Below are 25,499 nucleotides of genomic sequence, written 5' to 3'. Positions count from 1 at the left end.
TAAACCCAGCAATACTAATGAGCAAATTATAATTAAGTTTTTATGAAATTTAAACTCTTTCAAGTAACTATGAGACAACTGAAGTAGCCACCAAAAAGCTCTAGAATGAAAAGAACTACCAGGCCTACTTCCCACTCTTCCTTAGACTTTCTCAGTATCACTGTGGATAAAAAATTATTTTTTCGCAATTCATTGCTACTTTATATGATGGCTAATAAGATAACAGGAAAAGCACACTGGCACAAAATAAGAACTCTTCCTTCTTTCCTGCACACCACAACCCCTCAGCAATACAAGGCTTAGTAAAAGAGAAAACGGAATAAATTTTTCTGAACAAGTTGTCACACTCTATTTTCATCTCATCAGCTTAACAGGTAGAAAACGTTTTTTAATCATACCTCATCTAGTCAACTAGTAAAGTAACCAAATTTAAAATTTAATGCCGTATCTTTAAAAATAAAGAAATTAGCATTTACTTAACCATAGCACACTTGGGTAAGCTATGCCAGATCCTGTACTTGGATTCTACCTAATATTTCAAATGGGGGAATTTTCCTCATTTCATTTACCCATGGTTAAATAGCTACAAACTAGCATTTTAGTAACAATGTGTCAGACCCAAAGCATGTGATTCACATTTATACACTGTGTCCCAGCAACAACCAAGGCAAGTTAATAGACCTCTCAATTCCAGCTCCTTTCCTCATCTACTAATCAGAAAATGGCTGAAGGAATAAAGGAACCTGACCAGTTACCCAGAGCTCCTAAACACAATATTTAGTTTTGTTTATGACCACAAAACAACAACAATCCAGAAAAACAAGACTTACGGCTGTTTGAAAGTCTGTGTGTTGGCAGTTGTGGTCTTCATGTGGGTAGCATTAATTTCCTCAGAGAGCTCTTCCACAGTCTCAATATCCACCTGTTCCTCATCATCCTCAATGTATTCTACACAGTTATTCTGAAATATGACATTCCAACAGTAAATAAAGTATTGGGAAGAAAGCACACCTAAATCTTCAACTGAACTTTCCCCTTAAAAAACCAACTTAGTGCCAAACATTAATCTTACATCACAAGTTCTAATAATCCTAAACTTGTTACTCATAAGAAAGAATTAAGTCATAAAGACAACATACGGATAATCAACAATCAAGAACTGCATTATAAAGTATAGATATGTATTAAAGTATAGATATGTATTATACAAATGTATTATAGATATGTATTAAAGTATAGATATGTATATCATCACATTCAGCAGAGTCCCCAAAGGGCTGGACTGATGCTTTAGTCTTATCTCTAATGGACAAGAAACTCAAGTACAGATGTAACAAAGCTGCATGAATCGTAAGAATGAAGAGCCATACAATAAAATCTGATGAGGAGAAAGATGGAAAGAAAAATTCAGGTCCTACTTTAAAGTGCTTCAAGGCTAACTCCTTATCAAACACCCAAACATACTCATGGCAGATAATGGATGTAGACTATAGTCCAGATAGTCTTCCAAGTCTCTCAAGTCCACAAAACAAGAGCCCTTGAAGAATTTCAGATATCAAAAAAAACAAACAAACAAAAAAACCCAGACATGCTATACTTACTTATTATACTTAAAAATGAGCCAATCAGTAAGCATTTACTAAGCCCCTGTCACAGAAACTCACTGTACATTTTACAGAATAGCACAATGTATGAGTTATAGGATATGCAGTTATTTTTAAGTCCACCTTTAAAAGTAGTGTTTACTATGCCAGAAACTAAACAATGAATATTTTACCTATTAATTTTATTGTAGCAGAGAGTCACCACTCAAATGAAGCATCCCAATCACCTTATTAATGCTATGTTTAAACTTGTTGGAAAATTACTTACCCCCACTTTACAGGCTCCATAAGGCTGATAAGACACTAAATGCAAGCCATCATTTATATTCCCCAATTTAAGAACATTAAAAATAATCTATATTAGCTGTAAACAACATATATTAACATTTACTCAAGGAAGCTGAATCAACAGAGTGCCAAAAGAATCTAGAGTCTGAATATTAACATAAGTAGGTATTTACAATATTTAAGCTGAAGAATGTCTGCCTACTGCATGGTTTTAATGGCAGACTTTGTAAATAATACGCAAAAACCTTCACAATGGAAGATTTAAATTAAAGTGGCTATTTACAATTTTCCTTTTACTATTCTAACACTAATCATAAGCATAAAAATAGAGGTGTTACAAGACGTACCTAAATACAAGGTAGAATTTAGGTTTTAAAGATCATTTCATATAATGTTCTCATGTTAAAAAAAGGTCAGTATACCTTGTATGTTATTCCCTATTAGGAAATTGACGCAATCCCACCCTCAATGATTAAAGATGCCCTAAAGCTTCTAGTAAGTCAGTACTGACAGCAATAGTTTTCACTGGTTTTAAAGCTGGACTGTTGATCTGATGCTTATCCAGGATGATTCACAATGGGAAACTAAAAGAAGTTCCACAATATAACTCCTAAACTCAATGAATAAACACCAGCTACCTAGTACAGATAACTGTCCTTTCGAAGGACTATGCTATAGCTGGACTATAAGGCAAATGCATAGATAATCATCAAATTTTAGAGCTAGATCCTCATTTTACAAATGAGACCATTGAGGTACAGAAATAAACAAGAAAGGAATATCAAACATTTTAGAGTCCTAAAATACTATTCTTGCTATGTTTTATCTGCATAAGGAAGCGAGGCATTTTAACAGAGAAAGACCAGCTAACACAGAATATGAATGAAGTCAAATTCTAAAGCGCCCAACTGCATGACAATCAGTGCAGAAAGTCTATTATCTGATCTTTATGAGGGACACGGTATTTTAGAGCACACCACTGGCAGCTAGCTATGATTTACATAAAACTCCATGTCAGAGGTGAGCAAACCACACCCCTCCTATTTCTGCAAATAAAGTTTTATCGGAACAGTCACACTCATTGACTTACTACTGTTTATGGCAGCTTTCATGCTACAAGGGCAACTGAGTAGTTACAACAGCAAGTCACACAGACTACAAATCTAGCCCTTTACAGAAAGTTTATCCAACCTCTGCTCTACGTCTGACTCTAAATTACTTAGTGCAGTAAATACAATCCTAAATAGGCAATCTAGAAAACGGTTTCGGAAAAATTTAAAGAATATATAAAGGCTACATTATAAATGAAGATGAGCAATGTTCAGAATCAGAATATACACTGTAGAAATGTTTAAACTAAGGAGATAATTTAAAAGCAACTTAAGGCAGGATTATACTAAAATATTAAATGGTACTTCCCTTTTTTTCTTCCCCAAAAGAAAAGCATTTCTGTAAAAGCAGGTAGAAAAGTTATTCTCTAGGTCTACAGTCACCCATTCTGATTCTATCTGCATCAGAAAAGCTATCATCACTTTACATAGTGAGTGACAAAGAAACTAACTGAAATCAAAAGGGAGTAGTACTTGGAGGATTTCTCTAAAACCCAACCTGATAGGGATTCACAAGTATCTGTTCCCTAAGGGCCTAGGCCAGCCTTTCCAGAGTAGCAGAGAAGTCTCAAAGAACAATATAAGCTCAATAAATGTTACCTGACTGACAGTCTAAAACCTACAAAGTCATTTAAACATGATCTAAACCTATGCATCCAAATGAATGTATCAGGTCTTAGTGATCTTCTGCAAAAGCTACTGTCTCTAATAATTTAAATCATTTAAATCCTTGAGGTTTCAGTCACAACAAAAATGGGCTCACCACCTTTTCTACATCATCAACCTCCTCACTCTGGTAGTCAGAAACAACATCCACAATCTCATCAATAGAATCATCGGTTTTCTCATTCTCATCGTCCTCGTCCTCCTCTTCCAAATCCAAAACAGGGAAGTCAGTACTGCTTCTCCCACCCTTCTTCTCTTGCTTGGGTTGGATCTGTTCTCCTGGGAGCAATACATCGCCTTGGAAATGTCCTTCCCCTCTCCTCCCTTTGGTAGTTCTCCTAGGAACAAGGGAAAAGGCTGCAGGACTAGAAACTCTACTCCAAGAATCACATTCAGTTTTTAGAACTCTGGCATTCTCCAGAGTAGTTCCACTTTTTCCAAGGAAATCAGAGATGCCTTGTTCTTGTTGAAGCATATCTGCATTTTCCTGACAAGTCTTTGTTTCTTTAATTAACTGCTCATCTGCCTCTTCCTTACATTCTTGTGCAGTTTCAACACATTTCTGGGTCAAAGGGTCCTTATGGTGCTTTCTCCATTTCTCCTTATCACTGTCCTTCTCCAGAGAGTCATCACACCCCTTCTCCTTGGCCTGTGGCTGAGAGTTAGATTTCTGCTCCGTAACTCTGGTCCTTGATAATTCAAGTTCATCTTCCTCCTTACAGAAGAGTGGAAATTCATTAGATTTTTCCTCTGAATCATTTAGTTCTTTCTGCTGTTCCACTTTCATATCACCAAGTTTCTTAGGTTGTGCATTACTTACACCTTGGGCTGTTGTACTACTGGTTTTTTCAGAAATGGTCTTAACATCAAGAACAATCAGTTTTTCTTTGGAACTATTATGATTTCTAATACCATACTCTTCATCAACATCTTTATATTCTTCACCAATGTGTGACCTAGTAATATAGGAACGCTCAGAAGGTTTAACAGATGCAGGATCTTCTTCTGTGAGGGATTCTTCCTCTACATGATTACCCCCATCTTCCAAGGAATCATTCAGGGTTTCTTCTGAAGCAGTAGCTCCTGAGTTTTGCTTCATTTTGTTAGCCTCGGTATCTATAGCTTCTTCTCCTGACTGTAAGGTCTTTTTATTTTCCTGTTCTCTTTTTAAAAAGCTCATTTCCTCTTTCTGGTCTGCATTCTGGGATTCTCTCTTCATCTGAAGAGAAGCAACATGTTGAAGAACAGAGCTGGGAACAGGTTTTTGTCCCGGGAGCTGTAACAAGGCAAAACTTCCAGACTGGAGAGGAATAAGACTGGCTGTACCAACAGACTGCCCCGCTGAGCTACAGGCTATTTTAGTTTCGGAGCCTGTTTTACTCGGAAAGCTTTGTGGTTCCGGAGGGGAAATCCTCAGGGTCAGTGTACTAGACTGAGACACAAAACTGGGTCCAGAAGAAAGCAATGACGGTGCCTGAGTGATAACATTCATTGCTGGAGAAGATCCAACAGCCTGAATTACAGGATTCATAACAGAGAAAGAGGATGACGCAGAAGATGACGGTGTTTCTGAAGGTTTGGAAGGAGTGGGTAACCGGATTCCCATCACAGATCCTGGTAAGAAAAAGAAAAGCTTAAATCATTATTGCCCCTATCAAGATTTCCAAGATTAGACACAGGTGACTTTAAGAGATTAAGACCAATCCTGCTGTATCAACATGCCACACAGTCAAATGATTCACAGAAGAAAATTACCTGGGTTCCGAAACATGACAGGCTGTAAGTTGGGCTGAGTAGTAGAGCCTCGAAGCTGATGTAAAGGGAGGAGTTGGACAATCTGCCCATTAGGGTGCCTGAACAAGTTCATTCCACTCGGGCTCCTAACAGGCTGCAAGACCATTCGATGTCCCTGAAGTTGTGTGTTTGGGACAGGTCTAAGAGTAGGAGAACCTTGCTGCACGGGAATCAACAACAGTCGAGGTCCAGCACGTTTCACTGTGTTAGGAGAGATCTGTGGAGTAGCCACTGGAATCTGAGGGGCATTTTCTGAAAAACAGGAAATAGAAACATAATATAAGAACTTCCTTTTAACACACGCAGAAAAATTATGACACAGGATTGATCTCGCCTTCTACAATAACTTTTAATTATGAAGTTGGCAAAATCCTGCACCTCTATGATATACTACTTAATAGTTCTATGGCTGAGAACAATTTATTTTAAACCCAAGTGTTAACCAGACATGGTAGAACCTAACATTAAGAACGATAAAAAAAAGAAAGCTTCAGTTGTGAAGTGGTGCATTTAAAAAGTTAATGCTTCTGGACTAAAGAAAAACATTGCAGTTCTCTAAATCTTGATTCACATTTAAAGTTAAAGAGATCATCCATGATAAAGTTCTCTTCAACTTTAAAATTCAGACAGTTAACACTAGTGACTTAGTATCACAGTTCATTCTCAAGATAAAGTCAATGAATAAAAATCACAAAGTATAAAAAGCCTCTTGGCTTTTTAATTTCACTGGCAAACAAGCAAAGCTTAAAGACTTGTGGAAATTATTTTTCTAAACGGGAAAGAAATATACCCCCTAAAAATGGAGTGAAATTGTGGGACATCCAAGAAGCAAGCTTTAGAAGGGATTTCAAAAGAGCTTTAGAAGAGATTTCAAACTGTTGCTAGTGTCTATAGATGCACCTTAATGTTTGGAAGTGATACTTAGAAATTCTAAAGACATGGGGGAAAATGTGAGTAACCTAGGTAAACTGTTAGCGACAGGTATAAAGAGGTAGAGAAACAGAGAGTAGTAAGCATATATAAAACTCATCTAACATTACCATTCAAATTAGTGAGCTTATTTAACAATAATCAAAACAAAGATTTTTCACTTAACATACGAGATCCTATCCAATAAGCATTCTGGCCACCAAACATACTAAATTTCTAAAAGAAAGCCATGCTCCTAATATTTAAATAACAAAATTTATGTAGAAGATCCAGGACTACTCTTGAAAATGAGATAAAACTCAACAACCAAATTGTTCATGGAAAAAAGTATTCAATTCAAACAAAACCATCTATCTTATGTGAATTAAGACACATGTTAACACATTCTTAATTTCCTGAACGTTTTTACTCAAATTATGTGTCAGAAAGTAATTAAAATCCTAATTACTGCAATTCAGACCATGAAAGCAGCTTTTTATATATTAAATGTGTGTTTACTGAAACGCGGGGACAGAGGAAGAAGAGAAAATAAGGGCAGTCAAATGAAAAATTCACAGATGTCTAAGTGCCTAAGTTGAGATTCTTTTTATGAACCTAGAACAAAATTACACACACTTTCTTAGAAGTAGCTGTTGTCTGAGTCAGTTTCATTTGTAAAAGAGCACATAAGGAAATTTATTAACATTAGTATTTCCTCAAGAGATATTTGCAGAAGCTATTTTCAGGTGGCATATGAATATGAAATACTATATCACAATGTCACAAAGATATCCCCCCTTTCTAATTTCAATCCTATTAATTATATATGAAGTACCATTTCTGATGTCTTTCATATTAAGCCAGAATTTTGAGGTTTTCTTCATTAACAGAGGGCAGGTCACATGCTAAGAATAGGCAGTAGTCAGCTAGAATTTAAGTTTTTTTTTATTACTCCTGGTGTATTTATTTATGGGATTTAGCCTCTATTTTGGCAAGTAATGTTGGTTTCCAATTAAAATAATATTGCTCCTTTTAAAAATACATTTAAGTAATACATAAATGAGTGTTCTAAGGAAGAATATTAAGTCAACAATAGTACAAATGAGAGGCAGTGCAAACTACCTGAATGTAGATTCTGAGAGACTAGAATCTGAGAAATAATGAATTTTAAGAAGTTAAGATACTTTATGTTTCGTGACAGAATTACAGATTGAAATCCATATAGTTTAGAAAACATAGTCAGTTAAAATGCCAAGATATGAACACTGAGATTCCATAGGAAATATTACACAAGCAGCTTCAACAAAAATGACCTCACTTCCTACATCAGTTATTAAACTAACCATTTTTATGTTTGTTTATGGGAGAAGCAGAAAACAAAAAATTTAATACTGTCACTTTTCAGTAACTGAAGTTCAACAAAGCATCAGTTTATAAACTCCCAAATTATTTATTTCCTAAAATATCAACAGGAATTAGGATCATGTCACTAAAGGCAAAAACATTTAGTAGGAAAAATATCAGTAACCAAGACGGAACTGCTACTGGCTATTTATTTCGCCTTAAATCCAGCAAAGACTCTCACTCTTTTCCACAGTTAATCCCTCTTGAGTATAGAAAGACAATATTTACTTTTGCTGGTTGAATTAAAATAGAAAAATTACCAAAGCATAGGATATTCCCATCTCAAACTCAACCAAAGTCAACAAGAGAAAAATTTTAACTAGAAGTTGATAAACACATAAAATACTAGTGTCCTAAACAAATATAATGCCCTTTTTCTATTTCAATCAGTTCACGCATAATAATTAAACAAAATGGTCAGTAGTATAGGGAAAGTGGGCTGATTCATAAATTATTTTTACTAAGAGGATCTAGAATTTGAATCTTCAGCAAGGAAAAGGAGAAGATCTGGGTTGGCTGCAGCATAGGCAGCAGCTCTCTTCTCTCCTTCACCCACCCACCCACTCCCATTTTATTCCGCCCCCATAAAAAAAATGACCACTGTTCCCAAACAGGAGTGCCTACATTTGGGCTCCCTCCTCAGCATGTGCATGCCCCAGCTCTCAACGCACAGCAAGTTGTACTTCCTGTTTAGTGTCTACTTGCTCCGAGTTCCACTCCCATAAACATTATTTCAGTATCCTATAGCCAGCATTTCTAGCTAACATTTGAATATTTTAAATATCTCCTAAGGAATCTCTAGCTCTACTAAACCATTTGTCAAGGATGTTAATTTACCACCAAGGTGCCAGTTGTGGTTGTTATTATTAGTTTTCTGGTTACAAAGCTGCATAAATTTTCAGTGATTTCTCCAGATATTACCCACAAGCTCAATTATTTTTAGTGTTCAGTTTTGCAAAGTGCAACAGTTTTCAGGAATACATGTATCATGTTATAGCAGAAAAACCTACACTGTTTCCCTGATAGATCTATAATCCTGTCACAACCGTCACGTTACATAAATAGCTGTACAGTAAACCAGCCAGTAACATCTAGGCCTTACCTGGTCTCTGGCTCACTGGTGGACTCCCATCAATTCCCGAGAGTATAATGGGAACAGAGCCCAGAGATGAAGTTGGTGTGGTCACCATGGAAGAAGATGCAGCTGTGGTCACCACGACTATGGAGGTGGAGGCAGTGGAAGCAACAGGAAGAGTTATGGTTGGAGAAGATGCTACCAAAGACTTAGGAAAAGCAACGGAAGCCACAGGGGTAGTTATCCCAGTCGTTTTGATAAGGTTCACAGTGGCTGTAGACTGGGTAGGTGTTACAGGGGTGCTGGTATTAGTTTCAGAGACCTCAACAACCCCTGTAATGGTGGCACCAGAAGAATAAGTAGGTTCTTTAGCTCCCACGTCAGAAATAGCAGTCATAGGTGTCACAGCAGTAACATTCTCTAAAAACACTTGTGGGGTGGTAGTAGTGACAGCAGCAGTCACAGGGCTGCACACCTGAACTGGCTCAGAAGAAACCACAGGTGTGACGACCATTACTGGAGAAGGTCTGATACTGAACTTCTGTGGCCCTGTTAGGGGTTGGGGTGTGCTAACTCCAGGTATCTTCTGCTGCAGGGCTCCAACTTTACTCATCACAAACTGTGTGAACACACCACCAGGAGAGGGTCGAGCCGCTGCAAATAAAAATTTGCAGGTCAAAATCTTCAGTTCTCATATTTTATCCTCTTAGTGATTGTGTTTATTAACATTTATTGTGCACCACTGGGTCAATTTCTTACAGGTACTACCTACCTGTATTATATGGGCCAATTCCCACTCACAGAAATAAACACTTCCCTCAACCCATAATTCTAAAAAGAAAGGAATTACAATTGGGTGTTACTACTAGATTCTTTCGGCTATGTAATATAGTCAGGTTGCCATGACATAAAGACAGTACAGCAGCACACAACTTCATCATCCGAAACAGATGAAGAAAGCAAGAAGGAGATTTTTTCCCTAATTCTAATTTTAAAACTTGTTCCTATCACTTCCTCCCATCCCAGGATCTCCATCTCTTTATTGTCTTCTTATGAGGCAGATACGAATGTCCACATTTTTTCAAAAGAGGGCAGGATAGAACGGCTTTTTTAAAAGACTATCAGTTAAAACTACTTTTTTAAAAAAAATGGTAAAATGGGTTCTTTTTAAGGCATACAATGCCTATCCCTCTCTCTTCACACAACACTAGCATTCAGCCAGAAATTTCAATCTCCTATTAGAGGAATAAAATACAGCAATCAACACTTTTACTTAACATTTCTAGATAAATCTGAAACAAAAAAGTGGAATTTAATAAACTAACTGTATATGCTCTGAATGCTAAAACACTAATGTTTTCAAGAAGGTAATATATTACAGACTAGTACTGAAATGTTAAAGAAAGGTTTTCATTCACAGAACAGGGATGAATAGAATCAAGCAATGTTTCTAAAATTAAGTTTTACAAAAGTCTTCTACTTTAAAGCCTATACGATTCCTGCTCATCCCACTTTGGTTTTGCTAGCTCCTTGGTTTCTTAAGCTCAAGGAACAAACATGATTGATACCAAAACAACAGTCTTCCTAGGAAAATTAAAGTAAGTACTTAAGAATCTTACCTTTTTAAGAAACAAAAGTGAAATCTAAGTCTTTTCTACATGAATAAAACCAGTCAAAAAGTTGAGAAATAACTGTAAAACTGATCAAGATCAATTTACCTAGTATTGAATATCATCAGAAGAATTACCAAAAAAGGGCCTCCCTGGTGGCACAGGGGTTAAAGTCTCAGCACTATCAAGCTATCTGTAGCCACTGTAGAATGAGTTCCATCCCTGGCCAGGAGGTGACCCACATGGCACAGCAGACCTTGCCTGTCTCACCCAGTGCTCTCCTCGGCAGTGTATTCCAGTAGATCTGCCTGTTTTGCTCCCCACTCTGTCTCTGGTGAATCTTCTCAACCCACCTCCCCACACCTCTGCTCTACACTCCAGCTCTTGTATGCATAAATTAAAAAAAAAAAAATCTTTAAAAAAAAGTTACCAAAAAAAGTAGTAGTAGTAGTAATAATAATAAAAATAAAAATAATATCCAGGCAAGAGAGACATCAAGAATAAGAATAATGCCAAAATTTTTACCTCCTCCATACCTGTATCCACTGACCCAGCACCAAATCACAGGCCTTTCCAAAACACACATATAAGGTCCAACTTACCAATTGGTCTCTTTGCCGGAACAAATGCCTTCAGATTCTTCCCAGGGCGATTTGTTGTAGTGCCGGAGGAGGAAGCCGATTTGGAATTGGATGTTGAAGGCAACAGGGTACGTGGTTTCCTGGATGCAGCCACCTTGGCATTTGATGCTACCTTGGAGATGACAGTACTGAGGGTTGAGAGGTCCAGGACTGAGGGTCGCAACCTGCCTGTGATATAAGCAGCTAGCCTATTGGCTGGATGCAATGCCCCCATCTGTCCCAATAGCAACTTAGCCTGCGGGTAACTCTTACCATTAACCTGAAACAAGTGGCAAAGAGAAATTCTGTAAAGATAAAATTCTCTTGCTAACTCATCTCCCTTGACAGGGGTTTCATTTTTACAAGGTTTAAAAAGTCTATTTTTCAGATTTAAAGGAAAAAGGAATGGACTTTTTCCATCTGGGATAATCTGAGTAATTAGGAAGTGAAAAAATGCTGTCATCTGATGTTCTGAACTAATCTCATTGCCTTCATTTTGGTGGTTTCAAAATAGGAAATGATAATTTCTGCACCCTAGGTAGTGAAAAATACAGTCAAATCTAAGGAATCATCCAATTCTTATATATAAGCAATACTGGTTAAGCTATTAACAATCATCAGCAGAAATGGATAACTATTTCACAAAACCTCTGACAAGATTGGGCAGGCACAATGAAGCTTTCTTAAGAGTCCTTGCAAGCATCCGTCATATTTGAAAAATATACAGTGAATCTACCAGTTTGCTTATGCCTAAGCCATAAAGTCATCTCAGTTTTCAGAAAACTCTGCTTTGAAGATAGTGTCTTCATCTCTTGGACAAAATCTGGGTTCAAGATAAACATTACAAGAAACTCACTGTAATTCTAGAATTAGCCATGAAACTGCCAAAAGAAAGTGAATCCGAAAATGAGGTAAAGATGTTTCTCTACTGCCAGAGTTTATGGTGTGCCCATCTTGGGCAGAATTTTTATAAAAAGAAAGAAAACAAAATCCTCTTATTCTTACCTATATTCTTTAAGGCATATTGCTGGGTGACTAAAGATGACCGTTTTTCTGTCCCTTTTTCCTGTCATTTAAAAGAAGCAGAAAAACTCCTACTCTCTAAATTAATAGGGATTTGATGAGAATAGCTACAGCAAGCCACTCTATCTTCAAAGACACAAAATTACTCTCCAATTCTTAAGTAAAATTATGCTTATTCCCAGACAGAGCAGGAATATCTCTGCCTGGCGTTTGGTAAAAATGTGATCTTCCATCCAAAAGTAAATTTTACTATGGAATTTTTTCCAATCTATGGCTCTGAGGTCAGTTACTCCAATCTGCTGCTTTGGGACTTGTTCTAAAGACTACTCAGCAGCTTTCTCAATGTTTACAGAGGTCTCACTGCTTATGCAAGCTGACATTTTACGGTGACTTGTCTTAGATAAAAGAACACAAAACTTCTAAGCCAGTACCTCGGGAGGTCTAGTCTCTCTAGAAATGGTCTCAAGCAAATCTCTATTCCTATCAGTCAACACATGAAATAAAAAGAAAACACTGTTCTCCTCATGATGAAGAGTTTAAAAAAATACCAACAGAAGCAGTTACATAGCACCATCAAGAGTAAACTGCAACTAAGAAGTTTTTAATCAACTGCATCAATAATATTACTATGGAACAGTACTTGTCCAGATGTGGTCATGCTTGTAAAGTCAAGTAATCTTAACAGTAAGTCAGATATATTCACATATTTGCTACTGATATAAAAGTGCATTTAATGTCACTAAGCAAGGAGAAAATTTTTTTTGACTTCTCTTTCCAAAGAATATCCTAGATGCCAGTGTAATTCTGCTAATATAACATGCCTGAATTACGAAACAGCATGGATAGATATACTTGTCCTATGAAACAATGATTATACTGAAAAAACAAAACTTATGAGTCAAAGAAGGAAATAAATGTGGCTCAGTTTTTAAAAGTATTATGTATTTGAACTCTATCTTACTAAGTCTAAATTTCCTCCAAGTTTCCAAACATTATTCTGCCTTAAAATCAATTTTACCTTGTTTTGAAGCTATCTGGTAATAATCCTAAAGTACCCTAAAGAATCTCTTTGTTGTCAAACTATCACTAGAGCCCAGGCAATAAAGTTTAAGAAGAACCACTTTCTGGAAGACTAGAAAGAAAATTAACTTAGGTCTACTTTAAAAGATAATGATTTTGTCACCCAGTTCCCAGGAAATGTGAAGAAAAATTATATAAGGCTCACAAAGGGCTCTGAAAAAAATCAAGATGCTATCTAAGTATAAAAAACTCTACACCCAGATTAAAGGTAATTCTCACCTGGATAAGCCCAGATGTGCTTGAACTGGGTTTACGTCTACAGGCCACAAGCTTCCCTGCAGGAGAAAGCCCTGCATAAAAGGGCAGACCTTTGCCTCCATGTAATCTCTCCCTCACTGAATCCAAGGCATCTGTCTGCATTGGAGAGATATCATCCATTTTCCCAGGGGATAATGGACCATCAGGAGTCTCTGATCCAGATTTCTCAGCCATACAATCTTGGTCTTGACATGATGGCATAGAGATTTTCACACGAGAAGAATAAACAGGAGGGTTCTTCTCACCCCGGCTCTTTCGCTGAGAAGCCAACTCAATGATGAAGCTGCCCACCTTAAGTGACTGTGGCATGTTGCTATTGATGTGCTGAGATAAGATGCTCAAGATCTTGTTCCGATCCTCCTCCCAGTTGCAATCTGAGATGATTTCTATCAGTTTGGTGGGACCACCAGGTGATCTCTGATGCATATAGGAGGTAGAAGAGGATTCCCCTTCATTGCAGGAAGACTTCCAGCTCTTTTCTGATAAAGAATTGAAAGACCATTTTATACCACAACATTTTATACTTAACTTTGAAAATTTTTCTGAGTTCTAAGAAAACTGCCAGGGGCACAGAAATTCAACAGTTGCTCAGTGTCCCATTTTCCTATACTTACATTGGTAATGTAACGCTCACAATTTTGGAGCTTTCCAGGAAAAAGAAAAATTCTAGGATTAGGCTGTAATATTCTTCATGATCCTACTGACTGGACTCTAATAAAATGAGAATATCACTAAAGATTGTTCTCAAAGGGCTGCCCCGGTGGCGCAGCGGTTGAGTGCTGGGTTGCAAGGTTGCCCACAGTCTCTGCAGCGCCGGTTCGATCCCCGGCTGCTCCCCGGCCACCGGAGGAGGGTCCCGCATGGCGCGCAGACCTCTCCTGCCGCCCGCTGCTCCCCTCAGCAGTGTACTTCGGTCCTTCTGCCTGCTCTGCTCCCCGCTCTGGCTCTGGTGAATTCTCTCGCCCTCCCGCGCTTCTGGCTGTACCCAGTGCTTGTATAAATAAATAAATAAATAAATAAATAAATAAATAAATAAATAAATAAATAAATCTTTAAAAAAAAAAAAGATTGTTCTCAAAGTCCCAACCATTAGATAAAAACATGTTATCTTGCAAACAAAGCATCACATAACAAAGTTAAGCTTATTTGATATAGTTCAGTATTCTGATATCCATAAAGGCAAAACAAGATACTTGTAAGATGTTTTGTAATATCTGAAGAGTAGCTTCAATCATAAAGAACAACAAGAGATGGTGCTCTCACCTGCACCCCTATGTTTATAGCAGCACTGTTTACAATAGCTAAGCTTTGGAAACAACCCAAATGCCCAAAAATAGATGACTGGATCAAGAAGATGTGGTACATATATACCATGGAATATTACTCAGCATTCAAAAAAGATAAACACATGCAATTTGCAGCAACATGGATGGCGCTGGAAGGGATCATGCTCAGCGAAATAAGCCAAAAAGAAAAAGAAAAATACCGGATGGTCTCACTCATAGCAGGAATCTAGAAAACTTAAATAAGGGACCAGGAAAATGAATAACTATAAGAAAGTGAAAATCAAAATCAACAAAAAACTATGAACCAGAGACACTTTTAGGGGGGCGGGGGCAGGAGGGGAGGGATTGGGGTCAGAATGGGGGGGCTGCAAGTGTATGGGGAATATAACAATAAAATTTAAAAAAAAAAAAAGAGATGGTGCTTTCATTTAAAAAATATTATAATAGTGCACTCTACCTTTAGTTTCTGCTACAAATACCTCTGAATTACTTCTTTGTCTCTAGATACTTTTCCACTTCTATATTATATGCTGATCACTCAACTAATCAATGTGTTTATATTTGTTTTAACTAGATGAATATTTCACTAGACACTTCTATTTCTACTGCAAAGTCTCCCACTCTTTGTGCTACAGTTACAAGTTTGTAAGATACAGATCCCCTTGGCCTTCAGGGTGATCATGCTCTCGGGAGGGTAGATTCCCTCCACCCTAGCAGTCTCCTCCACTTATCTTAATTTGTTATAGGAACATTATTACTTTAGCATGTATCATACAAAAAAAATTAGGAAACTGCTGTTTAAAGGTCTGAAGTCATAAGAAATAAAACCAAAAACAAATAATCCCTAGACGTCATATCCCATCACAGTAATTCTAGCATCAGTCTCTACTAAATCAGTGATATCCTTCCTTCTTCCCTCTGAATTTCTCCAACAATCATGGCTACTGGGAGCCCAAAGGAAAAGTTTAATAGCTGATGATGCCAATGTCACTGAGGTTTGAAAGGAGTTTTTAAAAAAAAAAAAAAAAAAAACAACTATTGACCATATCCTAAATCTATCTTGCAACGTACCACATCAACATAAATGAATTTTTATTTCTTAAAACAGGCCAGGAGTGATAAGGTACACCAAATAATAGGTTTATCTATCACTTCTATATTTAGAAGAAGCTAAAAACAGGATAGGTAGACATTCTGGACTGCCTACCTATTCTGGATTCTTCTTTTTATAGCCCAGCCTATATTAGTATTATTAAATGATAAGCTCTTGCTACTTATCAGAATCTGCATTCTGACCTTGCGATTTATCAGAATCATCCTCCAGGTCACAGGTGATTGGTTTCAAGGACTGGTGTTCAGCCTCAGGCTCCTGAGGAAGGGAATAACACAGAAAGAACTACTTTAATACCTATTTAATATCAAGAAAGACTAGGATATAAACATTAAATCTCTCAAAGAAGACTGAAACAGTAGAAAGATTGAAATGGCAACCTTTCATATCTACATTCACAGTTGCATTACCATCATATTATACAATCACAGGCAAAAACAAGTAGTCTGTTCTCTAATGTCCTTAACAGTGATTGAGTCACCAAGAAAATAATTTGTATTGCACTTTTTAGTGTATTCTAGGGAAGTGGGGGAGTTGGGGGAGGCAGTGGACTGATGTTTAATGAATAAGCTTCATTTATTTAGAAAAGTTGAAAGAGGCAAATTCTAATAATTACATGATCCATGACTTGATTAAAACCAGAAATGTTTACATTTTTAAAAAATCACCCCATATCAGAAAGCATAATACTTTTAATAACCCTAAGGGACTGATCTTCAAAAGAGGTTTGTAGAGAAATAAATTGGCATACATGACATGCAAGTCTTCATTATCCCACAAAAAATTACTGAGTTATTCTGAAAGTAATGCAAATTCTAATACCAGGAAAAGCAAATTGTAAGTTAAAAAGACAAATTATGCAATAATTCACCTTTGCACTACAGTTCTCAGGACTAGAATGACATGAGTCCTGCTGCTGCAATGATGGGGTTGGGGATGGTGATGGCTGTCTCTGTTCCTCCTTTTTTCTTTCATATACTCGAACTCGGGCACAAGTCATCATACTTTCAAAGTACAAGTAGACTGGATCCTTATCCTCTTCCCGAATCTGTAAGTTTCATAAGACAAAACATTCCATACGTTGGGGGGTGAAGGGAGGGGGGTGGAATCTCCTAGACTCCAAAAGGAAAAGGCCATTTAATCTTTGTTTCTAATACAAAAGCTGAAATTGTTAAATGCAAACTTTAAAGTTAAAATAGTACAAGAACAGTTCACATCTGCTGACTCCTGGTGCAAATTTCTCTATGAGAAATTTCAGACCACAACAGAATAGAGCTTCTCAAATTATCTGTAGTAAAGGATGCACTGCTTCATTACCACTCCAACCAGAAAACAAGAGACTTGCATAAAGCAAAATACCAGCCCAATATTTTTGGTAGATATAAAATTTATCAACTTGCTTAAATTTCTAAGTACTTGCTCTCATTTTCTATACTTATTTCGTCACTGGTGACAAACAATTTTGGATAAGTACTGGCACAAAGACTACACTGAATAGCACTGTACTATAGGTACTATAGAACCTTTCTCAATTAATGAACCGGGAAGACTGAATATATTTAACAGTCAGAAACACTTAAGAGACTAACACAACAGTGTTCGCATAGTCATATAACATCGACTTCTATTTTAAATCTCATCCTTTCCATATTGTATATGAAAGGGTATTTTCTTAATGATTTTGTAGCAACGAAACGCACTACCTTCCTATTACTCAATTACACAAGGAGAGTAAGATTATCTTTAAAAGACTTTCGCTTACCACAGGATTGGGTTTGGGAGTATACGCCCGTGCAGGTTTAATTCCAGTGAGCGGTTTGCCCTTCACAGTAGTAGATAATACTTCTGGTTGCGGCAACAACAATGGTTTCATAGGCTCAATGACAGAAGGCGTTGGGATATAAACTGGCTCTGGATCTACTTCACCTTCTACTTTCACCCACAATGGGTAATGTCGAACAGGCTGCTCAGGCTCTGTTTCACATATAGCTTAACAAAAATGAGGACAAGATTTTAGGAACCTTTGGCAACAAATGTTTACTGAGGTATACCGCGGAAACAAAGTATGCTCATTCATAAAAAGCAGTAACTCATTACAAAAGAATCAGATACTCACTAAAAAACTTTCACTCACCTTCATGAAGCTTAATTTAGTCATCTATTGACCAAATGTTTGTCAAATACTGTTTTAGGCATTCCAGAAAACACAGCTATGAATAAAAAAAAGTTTCTACCCTCAGAGTTTACAATCCAGTAGGAGAAAACTAATGAACATGTAATATCAAGTAATAGATGCCCAACAGAAAAATACAGTGGGTAAGGAAGAGTAAACAAATGGTATTATATTTAAGATGGTCAGAAAAGGCCTTCTCAGTTATCCTGAAAATACTATCTTTCTATCTTTTCTTTTATTAAGAGTAACAACTATTTATTGAACCTTACTATGACCTATTCTAAGCACTTAATATATTTTAACTCATGTCATTGTTACAATTATCCTTGAAATAGTAGTACCATTCCCATCTTGCAGCAGTTAAGGTTCAGGAGAGTCCAGGACTAGAAGGCAGAACCAAGATCAAATCTAGTCAATCTGAGATGTTACTCTTGTCTTTATGTTCAAACTCAGTATAGAGAAGCAAAAAGATGTCAACAGGGGGAAAAAACGGAATTAACCTGAGGTAAATTCATACTATTCAGAAGCTCTTCACAAGGGAAACCATGCCCATTGCCACAAAAAAGCTACAACGCAGCAAAAATTGTATGTTGCATTTTAATGGTCAGTCCTTAGAGATAAGGCAGCTTCTTCTAAGTCAAGATCAAAAACCGTTTCCTAAATTCACATAAAATGTGACCAAGCAGCATTCACACTTAATTCAAATAATTAGTTCAATTAATGTCAGAAATTAAACTGCTTGTGTGATTTCTTAAGTGTATTTGTCCTTGTTACAGGGCAACAGGAATGTGAAAAGGGTTGCCTGACTGGGTCCTCACTTGCATGTTTAAAGGGGGCTTATGATGAGACTCTACTGTACGCACACACAAAAAGATTAATAGGGGGTTTATTTACAAAAAAGGGAAATGAAGAAATGAGTAACTCAGTGAGATAAATTGGTGAATGTGTCCTACCAGTTCCGCTGGGCTGGGACCCCAATAGCATGCTGAAAACTGACTAAAAACCAAGGGTCCCCCAAGACCCACATGTCTGGTTACATACCAAGCCTGGCTGCTTAACTCCACCCTCAGTTCCCAGCAATCCTCCCTTCGTGGTGATGACATTATGGGATTTGTAGTCCTTGGTGTCTTGGATCTCTCTGGTCTGGGGTGGGGGTGTGGTCCATAAAACCTATTTGTGGAGTTTGTTCAGGACACCCTCCCCCCCAACACCCTGAATATTAAGACCCTACTAGTAAAGAACAACTCTGTCTAAAGAACCCCTATGGCTAACATCACTCAGAGTACAATCACAAAATATCAAATAAAGGCTGAAAGATTCAAACAGGGAGGGGGGAATCTTCAGAGGCACAAAGTAACTGAGCCAATTACTTAGCTACTTAGCAGTCTCTCAGCCAACTTATAAACTAGTCGATAGATCACATAACTGACAAAGGCTTCTAAGACCCCAGGAATTCACTTACATATTTAAAGCTTGACTGTCTACTAGGTGTCAGATTTTGCAGATAAAGATCAAAACTGACAAAAATCCTCCTTGATAGCCCTAACATTTAAATTGGGAGGAGGGAGGTGAGACAGGCAACAAACAACAAATTAAGGAAAGCCTATTGGAATTCTTTATTGTAAGTGCTTACAAGAAAAAAAAAGTAGGAAAAGGAAAATAAATAGTATGTAGGAATGTGTATTTTGAGGGGAAGTGTTGCAATTTTAAAAAGGGTCACCAGATAAGCTCTCAGAGTGAGGGTGGGTACTTTAGAGAGGCTTTATCACATATTTGGTAAAAACTTTATTGTCTAGTATAGCTAATTAGCATAAACATATTCTATCACACCACACACACAAAAAAATGTCTTCAGGGTAAGCACTATTGGCTTTGACCTATAAATGATCTTTCAAGGGTTTTCTAAGTTTCCACAAGCTAAAGATGGTACAAAGTAAAGGTCCCCTTTCATCTTTTTCTTTTAAAAGGAATAGCTACAAAATACAAGGTACGGTACTTCAGAAGAAATTTCTCATAGAGAATCAAAGAAAACTGTAAAGTTTCAACTACTGATAAACGGAAAACCAACTTAAGTCCAATTAAAAAAAGGTTCTTCAGGGGGACTCCTTGGTGGTGCAAGGGGTTAAGATGCAACCTATGAAGCTATCTGAAGCTATCCGCAGCCACTGCAGCTCCCCGCCAGGAAGCTACCCACATGGCACACAGACCTCTCCTGTCACTCCCGCTGCTCCCCTCAGCTGTGGATTTCAGTCAATCTGCCTGTTCTGTTCCCAACTGTCTCTGGCGAATCCTCTCACCCCCCCCCCACACCTCTAGCCTGTACCCCAATTCCTGTATGCATAAATAAATAAATCTTTTTAAAAGGGGAGACTTCATAAAAGGAGGTAATTGGAAAGGGGAGAGTTCAGCACAATTTAGGACATGAAAGATTAAAATGATGGCAACATAATCACACAGGATAAGTGATAAAAATCACAACCATCAGAAACAATATCTGAGGCCGTGAAAATGGGACATACTCCGCCACAAGGTCAAGAAAAACGGACCAATTCCTCACATTCCATTAGCACGCTGTCCACTTGCCTCCTTTACAAAAACTGGGATCCAAGACAGAGCATTTCTCTGCTCTCCTTCACGGAATAGTAGAGATCCTTCTACTCTGCACATGAAGCCCAGAAGAAGGTAGCTAGTAGCAAAAACAGGATTAAGGAGAGAACCGGAGTAGCATATATTCAGAAACCAAAGTCAGTGAAACTTCTTTCAAGGAAGTAGGGTCACCATTTCTACTTAAATGCCTCCTAATACGTTACCCTTTCAAGGTCCCCTAGCATTACTGCTGTCTTTCCTTCTTAACAACCTTTTTGTTCATGACGCTTGAAATATAACGCAACCTTCATTATTGTGGCCCCTAAATTACAATAAATGCATATTGATGCTTAACACATATCTTTCTTCATCAAACTGACAGTAACCTGTTAAAGGTAGACTGGGTTAGAATTATCTAGCAGTGTACTCTCATACCTAGCAGTGTGCAGTAGTTGTTCCATAAATGAACAGTGTTAGATAAGTCCTACAAAATGGTTCTGCTAATAATCAGCGTACTATAATCCTCTCCCTTCTTTGTAGGCATTTTCAACCTTTCTGTTGTGAAATGCCCATAAAGTGCAGAAATATGTATATACAAGCTTAATATACAGTAAAAAGTATACACCATGTAACACTCATACAGATAAAGAAATGGAATATCACCAAAAAACCACAGAAGTCTTTGCATGCCCTTTCTCAGTAACAATCCCTTCCATGGAAGAATCACTTAAAAACGATAGTCACCTCCCTACTTTCCTTTTTAAACACCAAAGTGTGTGTTCTTAAACATCATAGCTTAATTTTGTCAGTTTTCATAGCTTCTGTAAATGCAATCACAAAGATGTATACTTTTCGTTTATTTCCCCCCATTTAACCCTGTACTTGTAAACTGCATCTATGCTGTTGCACATACCTACAATTCATTTTTTTACTGTGGCACTCTACTGACTCTACACATACTCCTGAACATTCATTCTACTGTTATTAAATATCTGGGGTTGCTTTCAGGTTTTAGTTGCCATGAATCATGGTGCCAGAAACATTCTTGTACAATGCTGTTCTGGTGGTTACTCTGGAGTCAAACTTCTATATCAATGGGTATGAATCATGAACTTTAGTAGATACTGCAAACTATCTTCCAAAGTGGTTACACCAACTTACATTCCCATTAGCTGTCTACAAGTTCCCATTTATCGACAGAGGTTTGTAATTATGACCATAATTACCTAGCATGCATGTTGTGGAATCTTTTATTTTTTTAATACATACAAGAGCTGGGGTACAGGCCAAATGTGTGTGTGGGGGGGGGGGGTAAGAGGATTCACCAGAGACAGAGTGGGGAAAAGAACAAGCAGAAATACACTGACTGAAACACACTGCTGAGGGGAGCAGCGGGCGAGTCAGGAAAGGTCTGCTGCACCATGTGGGTTGCTCCCTGGCGAGGGATCAAACTTGTGCTGCAGTGGCTGTGGTTAGCTTCATAGGTTGCGTCTTAACCCCTTGCACCATCAGGGAGGCCCCATGTAGTGGAATCTTACTAGTTTGCATTTCCCAATTTATGAATGAGAGGTTAATCATTATTCCACTTTATGTAGTTTCCCTAAAAGTCTTGCCTTTTTTTTTTAAGATTTATATATTTATGCATACAAGAGCTGGAGTACAGGCCAGAGGTGCAGGGGTTGAGAGGATTCACCAGAAACAGAGTGGGGAACAGCACAGGCAGACTGACGAAATACACTGCTGAGGGGAGCAGTGGGCAAGTCAGGAGAGGTCTGCTGCGCCATGTGGGTAGCTCCCTGGCCGGGGATCAAACTCGCGCTACAATGGCTGCGGATAGCTTCATAGGTTGCGTCTTAACCCCTTGCACCACCAGGGAGGCCCACTTGCCCATTTTTTAATGATACAGATTAACTTACATACATCTTTATTTATTTTGGATACAGACCCTAGGTTAGGTCTTAGAAATATATCTGTTCTCACTGTAGCTTACATTTTCCCTTGCTTATTAATGCCTTAAATACCTGAATTTCTCTCATTTTTAACTAACCAAATGTACTCAACCTTTCTCCTAGGAATTGCTCTTTATTTACAAAAAATTTATTTAAAAAAAATCAAGTATATTTATTTTCTATCCCATGAGCATTCATTCACACAGCTCTTTCAACAAGCTGCGTGGTTAGTGCTGTCTTAAATACCCTTCTAATCTCCATAGAAACAGAAGGTCCGCCTTTGCTAAAACTACGATGTTCCATGTCTTGTAGCCAACCTGGTTCTTCACATCTGCAGAAATTTAGTTATACTTAGTAGTAAGTAGTAATGGGAAGACCTGCAGAATTCCCAAGATACTATTCATTTTTAAAAGGAATTAGTGTTTTTTTGAGTCAAACTTAAGAAATCTTTTCCTAAATGTTCAACATCACTTGCAATCAGGGAAATGCAAATCAAAACTACCATGAGATACCATCTCACACCAGTGAGAATGGCACATATTAAAAAAACTAGCAACAACAAATGTTGCCGAGGTTGTGGAGAAAAAGGAACTCTTCTGCACTGTTGGTGGGAGTGCAAACTGGTCCAACCACTATGGAGAGCTGTGTGGAGATTTCTGGACCTACTAAACATAGAGCTTCCACAGGATCCAGCAATTCCACTCCTAGGTATTTACCCAAAGAACACAGAAACATCAATTCCAAAGAACACCTGCACCCCTATGTTTATAGCAGCACTATTTACAATAGCTAAGCTTTGGAAACAGCCCAAATGCCCAAAAATAGATGACTGGATCAAGAAGATGTGGTACATATATACCATGGAATATTACTCAGCATTCAAAAAAGATAAACACATGCAATTTGCAGCAACATGGATGGCGCTGGAAGGGATCATGCTCAGTGAAATAAGCCAAAAAGAAAAAGAAAAATACCGGATGGTCTCACTCATAGCAGGAATCTAGAATACTTAAATAAGGGACCAGGAAAATGAATAACTATAAGAAAGTGAAAATCAAAATCAACAAAAACTATGAACCAGAGACACTTTTTGGGAGGTGGGGGGCGGGAGGGGAGGGATTGGGGTCAGAATGGGGGGATTGCAATTGTATGGGGAATATAAAAATAAAATTTATTAATTTAAAAAAAAAAAAGAAATCTTTTCCTAAAGAGATCATATATATGTGTGTATGTATGTTTCCTCCTATGTTACCTTAAAAGTTGTACTGTTTAACTTTTCATAATTAGGTGTACAATCTATCTTAGAAATTATTTGTATTTATGTATGGTGTGAGGAATAAGGTTTGACTTTTCCTTTGCCATTTTTGTGAAACCAAGTATCCATGTATATTTGAATATTTTTTTGACACCCAACACAGTTAAGTCCTCCCACATCACCACATTCAGGCCTGCCCTATTTCTACATCTTACGCATTTCCATATAAATTTTGGAATTTCAAGTTTTTCACATAAAAAGCTATCAATATTGGGCCTCCCCTGGTGGCACAGGTGGTGGTGGTTGAGCACCATGCTGTGAAGTGGTCCACAGCCTCTGCAGAGCCAGTTCATCTCAATCGGCCGGCAAGGGTCCCACATGGTGCGGCAGACCTCTCCTGTCTCGCCCGCTGCTCCCCTCAGCAATGTATTTTGTCAGTCTGCCTGTGCTATTCCCCACTCTGTCTCTGGTGAATCCTCTCACCCTCCCGCACATCTGGCCTGTACCCCAGTTCTTGTATAAATAAATAAATAAATCTTTTTTTTAAAAAGCTATCAATATTTTGGTTAGAACTAAAATGAAATGATGGGTGAAAATAAAAACCAAAGCCTTTATAATACTCAGTTTCGCTTGCTAACAGGGTTTTTTCCCCCCTCTGTTTAATTTAATCAAGAATGGATATTGAAAAAGAGTCTGGTAAAATGATATAGTGGGTAGTAACAGGAAATGTCTCCCCGTCTGAACAACAATTACACTGGCAGAGTCCACCTGACATAATTATTTTGGAACTGTGTAGTCTTTTTTTTTTTTTAAAGATTTATTTATTTTTATACAAGAATTGGGGTACAGGCCACAGATGCACGGGGGTGGGGGGGGTGAGAGGATTCACCAGAGACAGAGTGGGGAATAGAACAGGTGGACGGACCGAAGTACACTGCTGAGAGGAGCAGCGGGCGAGACAGGAGAGATCTGTCCCACCATGTGGGTTTCTCCCTGGCCGGCCAGGAATCGAACTTGTGCTGCAGGGGCTGCGGATTTCTTCATAGATTGCGTCTTAACCCCTGCACCACCAGGGAGGCCCAGGACTGTGTAGTCTTTTGAAAGCTTTTAACTTCTGGAGGAACACTTGGACAGGAAAATGTACAATTAACTAAGGTTAATTTCAGCTCTAACCACAGGTAGGCAACTTTACATTGCAGTACAAGTTTCCTAGAGCAGTCTGCACACAGCTTTCTGGAGCCAGAGTAGGCAAAAAGGACCCCATCCTCCAACTAAAAGGGATCTTTGCAATCAGAGCTGACTGCTCCTTCTGTTCACAGAGGTATACACAAAGAAAGTGGCAGTCCAGTCATTTTAACACCTTTCCCAAAGTTGCTAGTCCTTCCTCCTCTGGTTCAAGTGACTTCCACCAGATTTAAAGAACCAACACCTTTTCCCTCTCTTTATCTCATCCCACCTGCTCTGTGATTCACCTTTTTCCTTTGAGAGTCAGATATTAAGGACTAGGGCATTTAATAGCAACTGCATATAAAAACAAAATTAGAAAGTGGCTATGCAAGCCCTGGGAAAAGTCTTCAGGAAAGACCACAGAATATTTAAGTTTATACCTCGGGCTGATCCTAAAAAATCAAGGGAAAAAAAAAAAAAAAACCCAACAACAACAACAAAAATCCCTGAGGAAGAATGTGATTTCCAGAAT

At 37.9% G+C, this 25,499-nt stretch overlaps 1 protein-coding gene across 8 annotated transcripts in view; it reads right to left on the bottom strand.

Annotated features, from left to right (window-relative positions):
• Positions 1–25,499, bottom strand: part of MGA (MAX dimerization protein MGA) — a gene marked incomplete at both ends in the record, with an annotated part of 80,310 nt that overhangs the window by 8,872 nt on the left and 45,939 nt on the right. For 2 of the 8 annotated variants that reach the window (XM_084239716.1, XM_084239715.1), the window contains 9 exons: positions 831–961; positions 3,768–5,281; positions 5,423–5,713; positions 8,877–9,503; positions 11,062–11,359; positions 13,402–13,919; positions 16,023–16,095; positions 16,709–16,885; positions 17,600–17,826. In XM_084239716.1, the coding sequence (XP_084095842.1) occupies positions 831–961; positions 3,768–5,281; positions 5,423–5,713; positions 8,877–9,503; positions 11,062–11,359; positions 13,402–13,919; positions 16,023–16,095; positions 16,709–16,885; positions 17,600–17,826 (3,856 nt within the window). Of the gene's footprint in view, positions 1–830; positions 962–3,764; positions 5,282–5,422; positions 5,714–8,876; positions 9,504–11,061; positions 11,360–13,401; positions 13,920–16,022; positions 16,096–16,708; positions 16,886–17,599; positions 17,827–25,499 lie in introns of all 8 variants that reach the window. The other 6 variants (XM_084239717.1, XM_084239718.1, XM_084239719.1 and 3 more) reach the window with 5 other exon arrangements.

Source organism: Talpa europaea (assembly GCF_964194135.1).
Source record: "Talpa europaea genome assembly, chromosome: 8".
Lineage (NCBI taxonomy): Eukaryota > Metazoa > Chordata > Mammalia > Eulipotyphla > Talpidae > Talpa > Talpa europaea.
The sequence above is the reverse complement of the archived record's forward strand: the minus strand, read 5'-3'. Positions and strand labels throughout refer to the sequence as shown.